Source organism: Aptenodytes forsteri, unplaced genomic scaffold (genome assembly GCF_000699145.1).
Source record: "Aptenodytes forsteri isolate BGI_AS27 unplaced genomic scaffold, ASM69914v1 Scaffold472, whole genome shotgun sequence".
Taxonomy (NCBI): domain Eukaryota; kingdom Metazoa; phylum Chordata; class Aves; order Sphenisciformes; family Spheniscidae; genus Aptenodytes; species Aptenodytes forsteri.
This window is the reverse complement of record NW_008796038.1, coordinates 122,782-134,881: the sequence shown is the minus strand read 5'-3', so window position 1 is coordinate 134,881 and position 12,100 is coordinate 122,782. Positions and strand designations below refer to the sequence as shown.

General features: G+C 54.3%; 1 protein-coding gene across 1 annotated transcript in view; it reads left to right on the top strand.

Moving 5' to 3' along the window:
- The window catches only part of LOC103904104 (deleted in malignant brain tumors 1 protein), a 28,505-nt gene continuing 16,405 nt past the window's right edge, over window positions 1–12,100 (top strand). The window contains 15 exon segments of the mRNA XM_019473698.1: window positions 1–24; window positions 700–1,042; window positions 5,257–5,340; window positions 5,343–5,567; window positions 6,126–6,388; window positions 6,390–6,477; window positions 6,881–7,204; window positions 8,158–8,343; window positions 8,406–8,494; window positions 8,496–8,547; window positions 8,947–9,270; window positions 9,501–9,827; window positions 10,473–10,784; window positions 10,901–10,946; window positions 11,546–11,826. Of these exon segments, the coding sequence (XP_019329243.1) occupies window positions 1–24; window positions 700–1,042; window positions 5,257–5,340; window positions 5,343–5,567; window positions 6,126–6,388; window positions 6,390–6,477; window positions 6,881–7,204; window positions 8,158–8,343; window positions 8,406–8,494; window positions 8,496–8,547; window positions 8,947–9,270; window positions 9,501–9,827; window positions 10,473–10,784; window positions 10,901–10,946; window positions 11,546–11,826 (2,968 nt within the window).

The window sequence follows — 12,100 nt, the reverse complement described above, 5'->3', positions numbered from 1 at the left end:
ATGGAGACCCCATCCCAGACCTGGGTGAGCCAAAGAGGAGGGAAGAATCATGAGGAAGACTGCAGCTTAAGCCGAGCAAGGAGAACAAGAGCTAGGCAAGAAGACGTGGTGTCTGGTGTCCTCTGCTCGGCAATTAATAACTGGGAGATCCTTGGCTGACCTGCTGCCAGTTGTGGTCCCAACGGACATGTCTGCAGCCTCATCGCCCACGTTTGCCCATGGGGGTGGAGAAAAGGACCTCTTGCAGATGGCCTCAGCAGGTTTGGGCCGAATTCCTGCTTCACATCTGAACGAGATAGTAGCTGAAAGTGGAAGAGGCTGCTCTCCTTCCCCACCAAGAGCACCTGCTGCCTGTCCCAAGCCTCTGAGATGCTCCCGAAGGGTTGCTGTGCTGGTGCCCGTGCCTGATCTGCTGGTCTCAGCCCCCTCAGTGGGGCCAGACCTGACTCTGCTCCTCATTAAGGCGACGGGCCATTTGATGCTCATCCATTTTCTCGTCCGTTGGCTACGGAGTCAGCATCGCGTATGAGCAGACGCACTCGCTGGGGCGAAACTAAGACCCTACAACCAAGCCCTGCAACTCCCCCAGCCCTCCCCGTCCCCCTTCTGATGTCCTCTTGAGCGGTGGACCCATGGGATGTCACCCACGGCAGCTGCAGCCACAGGATGTTTGCTGGTCACCAAGGATCAAGCTGAAAGCAGAAGATTCAGTTCCCCTTCATCCACCGGACTCCATGTGATGCAAGAGCCGCCGGGGAGCTGAGGGACAGAGCAGCGCAGAAAGCCGGGGGATGGAGCAGCGCGGAAAGCGTCCTCTCCCCGCTGCCTTCATCAGGTCTTCAGCGTATTTCTTCTCCAGCTGGAGATGGTGGACCTCATCGCAGCCTCTGCCAAGCCTACCTCTTCCCGCACGCCTGCCAGGCTGGGAGCAGCTTCTCCAAAAGTCCTTTGCTGTCGGCTGGGCACTCTGTGGGTGACAGACTATCCGCCCATGCTGGGCTCAGGGCTGCAGAGATCCTCCTCGTCCTAGCAGGGCTGTGTGGTGAGTGCTCTCGCATTTCCCCCCGTATCCCCCCCCTCCCCGGTGCTGGTTGCACGCCGCATTGCGGGACACGGCATGCCAGAGTGCTGCCGCTCCTCTTTGTTTCTGGGTGCTTTGATTGTGGTTGCTGCAAATTTGTAAGGTGCAGGCTTAGAGCAACACCCACGGTTTCATGGTTAAGGTGCATGTGTAGACCAACACCGACGGTTTCATGGTTAAGGTGCATGTGTAGACCAACACCCACGGTTTCATGGTTAAGGTGCAGGCTTAGACCAACAGCCACGGTTTCATGGTTAAGGTGCATGTGTAGACCAACACCCACGGTTTCATGGTTAAGGTGCAGGCTTAGACCAACAGCCACGGTTTCATGGTTAAGGTGCATGTGTAGACCAACACCGACGGTTTCATGGTTAAGGTGCATGTGTAGACCAACACCGACGGTTTCATGGTTAAGGTGCATGTGTAGACCAACACCGACGGTTTCATGGTTAAGGTGCATGTGTAGACCAACACCGACGGTTTCATGGTTAAGGTGCATGTGTAGACCAACACCCACGGTTTCATGGTTAAGGTGCAGGCTTAGACCAACAGCCACGGTTTCATGGTTAAGGTGCATGTGTAGACCAACACCCACGGTTTCATGGTTAAGGTGCAGGCTTAGACCAACAGCCACGGTTTCATGGTTAAGGTGCATGTGTAGACCAACACCGACGGTTTCATGGTTAAGGTGCATGTGTAGACCAACACCGACGGTTTCATGGTTAAGGTGCATGTGTAGACCAACACCGACGGTTTCATGGTTAAGGTGCATGTGTAGACCAACACCGACGGTTTCATGGTTAAGGTGCATGTGTAGACCAACACCGACGGTTTCATGGTTAAGGTGCATGTGTAGACCAACACCCACGGTTTCATGGTTAAGGTGCAGGCTTAGACCAACAGCCACGGTTTCATGGTTAAGGTGCATGTGTAGACCAACACCCACGGTTTCATGGTTAAGGTGCATGTGTAGACCAACACCGACGGTTTCATGGTTAAGGTGCATGTGTAGACCAACACCCACGGTTTCATGGTTAAGGTGCATGTGTAGACCAACACCGACGGTTTCATGGTTAAGGTGCATGTGTAGACCAACACCCACGGTTTCATGGTTAAGGTGCAGGCTTAGACCAACAGCCACGGTTTCATGGTTAAGGTGCATGTGTAGACCAACACCGACGGTTTCATGGTTAAGGTGCATGTGTAGACCAACACCGACGGTTTCATGGTTAAGGTGCATGTGTAGACCAACACCCACGGTTTCATGGTTAAGGTGCAGGCTTAGACCAACAGCCACGGTTTCATGGTTAAGGTGCATGTGTAGACCAACACCCACGGTTTCATGGTTAAGGTGCAGGCTTAGACCAACAGCCACGGTTTCATGGTTAAGGTGCATGTGTAGACCAACACCCACGGTTTCATGGTTAAGGTGCATGTGTAGACCAACACCCACGGTTTCATGGTTAAGGTGCAGGCTTAGACCAACAGCCACGGTTTCATGGTTAAGGTGCATGTGTAGACCAACACCGACGGTTTCATGGTTAAGGTGCATGTGTAGACCAACACCGACGGTTTCATGGTTAAGGTGCATGTGTAGACCAACACCCACGGTTTCATGGTTAAGGTGCAGGCTTAGACCAACAGCCACGGTTTCATGGTTAAGGTGCATGTGTAGACCAACACCGACGGTTTCATGGTTAAGGTGCATGTGTAGACCAACACCCACGGTTTCATGGTTAAGGTGCATGTGTAGACCAACACCGACGGTTTCATGGTTAAGGTGCATGTGTAGACCAACACCGACGGTTTCATGGTTAAGGTGCATGTGTAGACCAACACCGACGGTTTCATGGTTAAGGTGCATGTGTAGACCAACACCCACGGTTTCATGGTTAAGGTGCAGGCTTAGACCAACAGCCACGGTTTCATGGTTAAGGTGCATGTGTAGACCAACACCGACGGTTTCATGGTTAAGGTGCATGTGTAGACCAACACCGACGGTTTCATGGTTAAGGTGCATGTGTAGACCAACACCGACGGTTTCATGGTTAAGGTGCATGTGTAGACCAACACCCACGGTTTCATGGTTAAGGTGCAGGCTTAGACCAACAGCCACGGTTTCATGGTTAAGGTGCATGTGTAGACCAACACCGACGGTTTCATGGTTAAGGTGCATGTGTAGACCAACACCGACGGTTTCATGGTTAAGGTGCATGTGTAGACCAACACCCACGGTTTCATGGTTAAGGTGCATGTGTAGACCAACACCGACGGTTTCATGGTTAAGGTGCATGTGTAGACCAACACCGACGGTTTCATGGTTAAGGTGCATGTGTAGACCAACACCGACGGTTTCATGGTTAAGGTGCATGTGTAGACCAACACCGACGGTTTCATGGTTAAGGTGCATGTGTAGACCAACACCCACGGTTTCATGGTTAAGGTGCAGGCTTAGACCAACAGCCACGGTTTCATGGTTAAGGTGCATGTGTAGACCAACACCCATGGTTTCATGGCTTCGTAAGGCGTGTAGACCAACACCCACGGTTTCATGGTTAAGGTGCATGTGTAGACCAACACCCACGGTTTCATGGTTAAGGTGCATGTGTAGACCAACACCCACGGTTTCATGGTTAAGGTGCATGTGTAGACCAACACCCACGGTTTCATGGTTAAGGTGCATGTGTAGACCAACACCCACGGTTTCATGGTTAAGGTGCATGTGTAGACCAACACCCACGGTTTCATGGTTAAGGTGCATGTGTAGACCAACACCCACGGTTTCATGGTTAAGGTGCATGTGTAGACCAACACCCACGGTTTCATGGTTAAGGTGCATGTGTAGACCAACACCCACGGTTTCATGGTTAAGGTGCATGTGTAGACCAACACCCACGGTTTCATGGTTAAGGTGCATGTGTAGACCAACACCCACGGTTTCATGGTTAAGGTGCATGTGTAGACCAACACCCACGGTTTCATGGTTAAGGTGCATGTGTAGACCAACACCCACGGTTTCATGGTTAAGGTGCATGTGTAGACCAACACCCACGGTTTCATGGTTAAGGTGCATGTGTAGACCAACACCCACGGTTTCATGGTTAAGGTGCATGTGTAGACCAACACCCACGGTTTCATGGTTAAGGTGCATGTGTAGACCAACACCCACGGTTTCATGGTTAAGGTGCATGTGTAGACCAACACCCACGGTTTCATGGTTAAGGTGCATGTGTAGACCAACACCCACGGTTTCATGGTTAAGGTGCATGTGTAGACCAACACCCACGGTTTCATGGTTAAGGTGCATGTGTAGACCAACACCCACGGTTTCATGGTTAAGGTGCATGTGTAGACCAACACCCACGGTTTCATGGTTAAGGTGCATGTGTAGACCAACACCCACGGTTTCATGGTTAAGGTGCATGTGTAGACCAACACCCACGGTTTCATGGTTAAGGTGCATGTGTAGACCAACACCCACGGTTTCATGGTTAAGGTGCATGTGTAGACCAACACCCACGGTTTCATGGTTAAGGTGCATGTGTAGACCAACACCCACGGTTTCATGGTTAAGGTGCATGTGTAGACCAACACCCACGGTTTCATGGTTAAGGTGCATGTGTAGACCAACACCCACGGTTTCATGGTTAAGGTGCATGTGTAGACCAGCTCGGTTGCCGACTGAGGTTAAACCACGACATGGGGTCAAGGCTGTTCATCCAGCAAAGCCAGGTTAGAGCTGTGGGTGCAGAGTCCCTGGCACCTTGTGCTCCGGCTGCACAGCCTTGCTCACAATCACTCCCACAAAGAGCCTGCGACTCAGTTACCCGTGCTGGTGTTGTGCTTAGGGAGTTCATCCGGCAAGCTGTGCAGAGTCAAGCACTGAAAAAGCAATTAGCAAAACGTCTTAATGTATTTTGGCCTTCCTGGTTTTAAGGGACTGCATTCTCAGCTGGAAAAGCCTGGAGTTTGCTCAAGGGCCAGCTGCCATGTGTCCCCCTGAAAATAATTATAATAAAATTATAATTGTTCATGTCTTTCTCTCTCGCTTGCTGGTTCTTCCCCATTCCTTTTGGCCCACAAGTGTCAAGATGCTTTCCCAGCTGCTGCCTAGCCTCTTCTTTTGCATTATTTCCCATTAACATCTCCTTCCCTTTGCTCTCTGTCATCACCAGCGTCAGGTCCCGCCGACGTAAGGCTGGTGAATGGCCCCGACTCCTGCCCGGGCCGGCTGGAGGTGTTTTACAGTGGCACCTGGGGACGGTGTGCGATGACCACAAGGGAGCCCGCGTGGTCTGCCGGCAGCTGGGCTGCGGGTCAGTGCTGTCGGCTGTTGGCGGGGCTCACTACGGGCGAGGAGCAGACCCCATCCGGCTGGCCAACGTACACTGCGCCGGGATGGAGGCCACCCTTTCTGAGTGCTGGGCACGGCCCTGGGGAGCCCACAGCTGCGGGCACGGGGAAGACGCCAGCGTCTTGTGCTCAGGTGAGGAACACGCATCCACCATGGCTTGCATCAGCCGCTGTGGACAACCAAAGGGTTAAACAGCAGGCAGGACAACCGTCTTGCCCCTTGCTATTGACTGGTTGCCCCTTCTTGTTGACTGATTGCCCCTTGCTGTTGGCTGGGTGTCCTCTGTACAGTGAGTGTAGGCACCCAGCTCACAGACAGACACGTCCCTATGGCCACTGGCAGGTAGGACCCTTAATTTTGAGCTGGATCTGTCCCCTAAGGTAGGCAGAATTACTCCCTCCCTTCCTAATTTTGTGGAGAATTAGCCTCTTCACACTATTGCTCCAGGCAATTTCCAAATGCTGTTCTCGCCTTCCAAAGCTCTCCGCATCTCCTGGCATCGAGGCTGCAGCTCCCTGGCCATTTCTCAGCCCAACCACCTCCTGGCTTTACGGGGATGAATCCCTTCGTGGGCACAGCCTGTTGGATGCCATCCGGGCTTGCTGGGCAGGAGACCCTGCTCCTAAGCATTGCCGGCTATGGCATGCCCAGCAAAATCTCTGACCGTTTGCTCCCCGGGGGTGTTTGCAGGGGCACCCGCTCCAGGTTCGACCCGTACCAGGCTGGCGAATGGCTCAAGTTTCTGCTCTGGCAGAGTTGAAGTCCTCCACGATGGCGAATGGGACACCGTGTGCGACGACAGCTGGAGCCTGATGGACGCCGAAGTGGTGTGCAGGGAGGTGGGTTGCGGCCGGGCACCGTCAGCTCAGTTCGGGGCTGCCTTCGGGCAGGGGTCGGGGCCCGTCTGGCTGGATGAAGTGACCTGTGCTGGGACGGAGGCTGCCCTTTCTTCTGTGCCAGGCCAGGTCCTGGGGGAGCCATAACTGCAACCACGGAGAGGATGCTGGCGTTGAATGCACAGGTAGCTCTTGACTCCTGCCCCGTCGGGGCTGGCACTCAGGCTATCGTAGTCTTTTGTTTTGTTTTGTTTTTTGAGGGAGGGGTAGAGAAAAGAGCAGAAGACCTTTGAAATGGCCCTGGATGTAGATGTCTCCATTGCAGCCCTGCCAATGGAGGCAGGAAGAATCCCCTGATGGGCGGGTGTGTGCTGGGGAAGGGCAGAGGGAGCTTCAGAGGGGGTGTCCATCCAGATGCCACCTGCCAGGGAGGGTGATGAGTTCGGGGAGGTGCTGAGCGCCTGAGCAGAGCCTGCTTTTCTCATTTTGGGTGGGCAACCTCCTCACTCTTCAGCCACGAGGTTCTGGGATGATTGAAGGACTGGGCAGCTCCAGCCCTGTCACCTCTCCTGGGACATCCAGATGTTTTTGGCACTTGTCTCTTTTCAGAACCGACTCGGGTCCGGCTGGTGAATGGCTCCAGCTGCTGCTCAGGGCGAGTCGAGGTCCACCACAACCAGCAGTGGGGGACGGTGTGCGATGACAGCTGGGACCTGAGTGATGCTGAGGTGGTCTGCTGGCAGCTGGGCTGCGGGCTGGCCATGTCAGCCCCTGGCAGGGCTCCGTTTGGGTGAGGACACGGTCCCATCTGGCTGGATGAAGTGAACTGCACAGGGACAGAAGGTGCCATCACTGAATGCAGCTTCAAGCCCTGGGGAGCCCATAACTGCAACCATGGTGAAGATGCGGGTGTCGTGTGCTCAGGTAAGCCTGGTCCAGGTCATGGTTTCAGGGAGAAGTTTTTCTGTAGGTATGCTTGCATCTAATTTCAGTTTCCTTCCCTCTCTGCACACGTTTTTTTTCCTTTGGGCACAACGCCATTGCAAGCAACAGTCAAGAATGCTTGGGAGGTGAGGTAGCTCTGCTTCTGTAGGCATCATATCAATGGACTATCTGGATGCACTCCTGCCCATTTGTGGTAATCCTCTGTCTGACACCTTAAAATGTCGGTTCCCAAGTGGCTTGCCACATCCATCACGCGCACCTGCTCTGGATGTTGAAGTGTCTGCGGTCAGAGGAGGCATTTGGCCATCGATGCTTGCCATGCATGGCTGCAGGCTTCTCCATCTCTATGTCCCAAGCTGCTTCTGGATCTCTAGAGGTAGTCCAAGATGGAAAGATATCCCTCCCATCCCTCCAGCTTGCAACGGGATGCCAGCCCTGTCTTTCCAGAAGACAAAACCTGGGTGACTTCAGGGAATATTTGCAAGGAGCTACAGTAGAGCAGAGCAAACAGAGAAGCAGCGTGGAAAGACTCTCCTCCTTGACGAAGCCAAGCCAGTCCAGCCTTCATTTGGCTAGAATAAATAAATGCAGGTTTTTAAAGTCTTTCCTTGTTAGATATGTTCTCCGAGGGAAGATGTAGTCACCCTAGCAGACCTTCGAAGCACGTTCATGGTTTGGACATGGATGTCGAAGAGTCTTCTTGGCATTGCCCAAGGGAAACGCTCTCTGTGAGGCATCCCACGGTGTTTTTACCTTCTCCTAAATACAACCAGGTCTTTCTGTTGCTTCCAACTGAAGATGCTGATGTGGACGGGGGAAGCATGATTATGCATTCATACCTTGTATGGTTGCACGTCGTCGCCAACGCCAGCAGAGCGTCTACTTCAGAGCACTGAGGTGCACTATACCCTGTTTATTCGTTTGTCTCATTCCCCCTTTAGATCCCACGGAGCTACGGCTGGTGAATGGCTTGAATCACTGCGCTGGGCGCCTCGAAGTGCTTCACGACCAGCAGTGGGGGTCCGTGTGTGACAACGGCTGGGACATGGAGGGTGCCGAAGTGGCGTGCCGGCAGCTGGGCTGCGGCACTCCAGTCTCCGCTCCAGGCTGGGCTAGGTTTGGCAGGGGTTACGACCCCATCTGGCTGGAAACAGTCAGCTGCTGGGGGACGGGGGCTGCCCTCACCGAGGGCACAGCTGCCACCACGACCCCATCTGGCTGGAAACAGTCAGCTGCCGGGGGACGGGGGCTGCCCTCACCGAGTGCAGATACCCAGGTGTGGGGCATCCACAGCTGCCACCACGGGGAAGACGCCGCTGTGGTGTGCTCAGGTAACCCCCCCACCGCATTCCTCTCACGTGTCCGTAGGAAGAGCTGTGCCACCACTGAGCCATAGCTCCCTTTCCTCCAGAGGGCAAGGGAATGATAATTCCCTTGATACTAATGATAATAATGGTAATAATGGTAATAAGGGCAATGGATGCAAGGGGGATCCCATCAGTGCTGCTTCTCCCATGTTCCCTGGCTCATTTTCAGCCCAAGTGGACAACCGCAGAGCATCTCCATGGTGTGAATGACCATGCTGGGTCCCACGGGAATCCCCGTTTCATGAAGGTGTCGTGTCAGGGAGCCACGAGTAGAGGGAACCACAGTCCTGTGTGAGATCCCATGCCCAGGACCATCTCCACCAGCCCTTCCTGAAGGGTTGTTGGTGTCCTTCTTTGTTCCAGACCCAATGGCGCTTCGGCTGGTGGACGGCCCACACTGTTGCACCAGAAGGGTCGAGGTGCTTCATCAGCAGCAGTGGGGGACAGTGTGTGATGATGGCTGGGACCTGCACGATGCCGAGGTGGTGTGCTGGCAGCTGGGCTGCGGGGCGGCGGTCGCAGCCCCGGGCTCGGCTTGCTTTGGCCGGGGACGTGATCCCATCTGGCTGGATGAGGTGAACTGCACAGGGACCGAGTCCGCCCTCTCCAAATGCGGGGCCAAGCCGAAAGGAATCCACAAGTGCCACCATGGAGAAGATGCTGGTGCGGTGTGCTCAAGTAGCTGCTGTTCCTCTGCTGATAAGCTCCTGGGTACCAACACTGCAGGAGCTCCAGGACCAGTTTTCCGTGCTTATCTCTGATGTTCTTTCCACATGGGAATCCTCAAATCTCTAACTCTGAGTCAAGACAAATGCTGAACATCTGGGGATTCATCCTCCATCTCACATCCAACACTTGCTTTCTACGTCACTAGGTCCACCACCACAAGGCGACACCTCTCTATCTTTCCGTTTCAGACCCTACCGAGGTCCGGCTGGTGAACGGCTCAAATCGCTGCTCTGGGAGAGTTGAGGTGCTGCACAACCAGCGATGGGGAAGTGTGTGCGATGACGGCTGGGACCTGGACAACGCAGAAGTGGTGTGCCGGCAGCTGGGCTGTGGGACGGCTGTAGCCGCTCCACCCAGAGCTCAGTTTGGGATGGGGTACGAGCCCATCTGGCCGGATGATGTGAACTGCACCGGCACTGAGGTTGCCCTCTCCGAGTGCAGGGCCAGACCACGGGGAGAGAGTAACTGCGACCACCGAGAAGATGCCAGCGTGGTGTGCCTGGGGAAGCCACCTCATACTCCGTCGTGGTGGAGCTCTGGAAGGAGCAACGTTGGCACATGGATAACTCAGTGGAGAAACACCTCCGCTCTGCTCACGTTAAGCCTCTTGCCTCTGTATAGGAACCAATTTCAGGTTGTCTGAGAGCAGCAGCTCCCCTCGGCCACTGTGAGGACTCTCTCCCAGGAGAACGAGCGTCAGTCCCCAAGCACCACCTTGCTCTCCCCTATAAGCCCTTAACTGGTCCCTCAACTCTACTGCTATGAGCATCCTTTCCTTTTTCATACGTGCATGGTGCTATCGTGACACGCATTGTCACCATACCGTAAAGTCCATTGAACCTCCCTTCTACCTTGGGTCCATCTTGTCTGGTTGGACTGCCAGGACACCAGCATCTAGTGCCGCTTGCGATGCGCTGGCCTCCTGCCACCACTCCAGGTCGGGGTGGATCTCCCATTCAGCCCTGTGTCACGGCTGTCCCCTCCTCCTGGGTTTCTTGGATGCCTGAAGGCACTTAAAATGGGATCAGATGCCTGTTTATGCCGGTGACAGTTTCCACATCACCTTGCAGGTGGCCACCATTTGAGGACCCATCTTCCAATGCATGGGCAAGAAACACGTACGCGTTTGAACCTCCATATGTCTTTCATAATTCCAGGACCAGCTCAGGTCTGGCTGGTGAACGGCTCCAGCCGTTGCTCCGGGAGGGTCGAGGTGCTTCATAACCAGCAGTGGGGGACGGTATGTGACAACGGCTGGGACCTGAGCGATGGCGAGGTGGTGTGCTGGCAGATGGGCTGCGGGGTGGCTGTGTCAGCTCCAGGCTTGGCTCGCTTTGGGTCAGGGTCCAACCACATCTGGCTGGGTGATGTTGAGTGCACGGGGGCAGAAGCTACCCTCTCCGAATGCAGGTCCAGGATGGGGGAACCCATCAATTGCAACCATGGGGAAGATGCTGGTGGTGTGTGCTCAGGTAATTACTATTTTTTTTTTTTTTTTTGCATGGCATTATTCCAGGGGGGTGTTGAGCTGTGTGGCTGGAAAGGACGAGGGTGACTTTGCTGGTGACACGGTCTCCTCTGAGCCTAGGTAGCACCAAACCCCACGGAAGAGCTGAGGTCACTCTTCTGCAGAGGTCTGTCCACCTTGTTCGGTGACTGGTCTTGCTGATGAAACCCCGGGGGTGTGGAGGACCTGAGCAACCTGAGAAATGCTGAGCACGAGAATCTGAGCAAAGCAATGAGAGACGCACAACCAAGCCTTCAAGGGGATGGGAAGAAAGAGGCTTTACTTAGGAACCTAGAGGGTGAGATGTAGAGTTTGTTGCAATCCAGAAAACCACCAAAAGCTGCTGGATTGAGAGCAGGGCAGGAGGAAGGGACCCATCGTACAAAGATGCCAGTGGTCGGGAAGGGAGGAGTTTTACAAATTCCACTGCTTTTATCCTTTTCCAGCAAGCATGTCTGAATTTTCTCTATTTCGGCAGTTTTCTTCTAGCTGATGTTAATTAAAGCCTAGCTTTAAATATCCAGCGTCCCTCTGGTGTTTGGGGATGTTCAGTATAACGGCAGGACCAAGCATGTCCTTCTCAAAGGTCCAGGTTGCCAATGGCATAAAAGGAGCAAAAATGGGCAATGTGCATTAGCCACTATAAGCAGCGCAGGCGTGGAAGGAGACCTCCAAAAAGGGTGTCTGCCTCGTCCCGTTTCAGACCCCGCGGTGTTGCGGCTCAAGCCTCTGTGCTGGGAGAGTTGAAGTGCTCCACAGGCATCAGTGGGGGACCGTGTGCGATGACAGCTGGGATGAAGAGGACGCCGCAGTCGTGTGCCGGCAGCTGGGCTGCGGGACGGTGGTCTTGGCCCCTGGTGCGGCTTGGTTTGGGCAAGGGCGCAATGCCATCTGGCTGGACGACGTGAACTGCACAGGGAAGGAGGACACCCTCTCGGAATGCCTGGCCAGGCCATGGGGGACACACAGCTGTGACCATGGGGAAGACGCCGGTGTGGTGTGCTCAGGTAACGTGGCCACCATCAGTTTGGAAAATGGTCTGGGCATGCCCCAACCCTGGAAAAATTCAAGGTCAGGTTGGACGGGGCTCTGAGCAACCTGATCTTATTGAAGATGTCCCTGCTCATTGCAGAGGGGTTGGACTAGATGACCTAGGGTCTAGAGAACAAGTCTTAGGAGGAGTGGCTGAGGGAACTGGGACTGTTTAGCCTGGAGAAAAGGAGGCTGAGGGGAGACCTCATCGCTCTCTACAACTACCTGAAAGGAGGTTGTAGCGAGGGG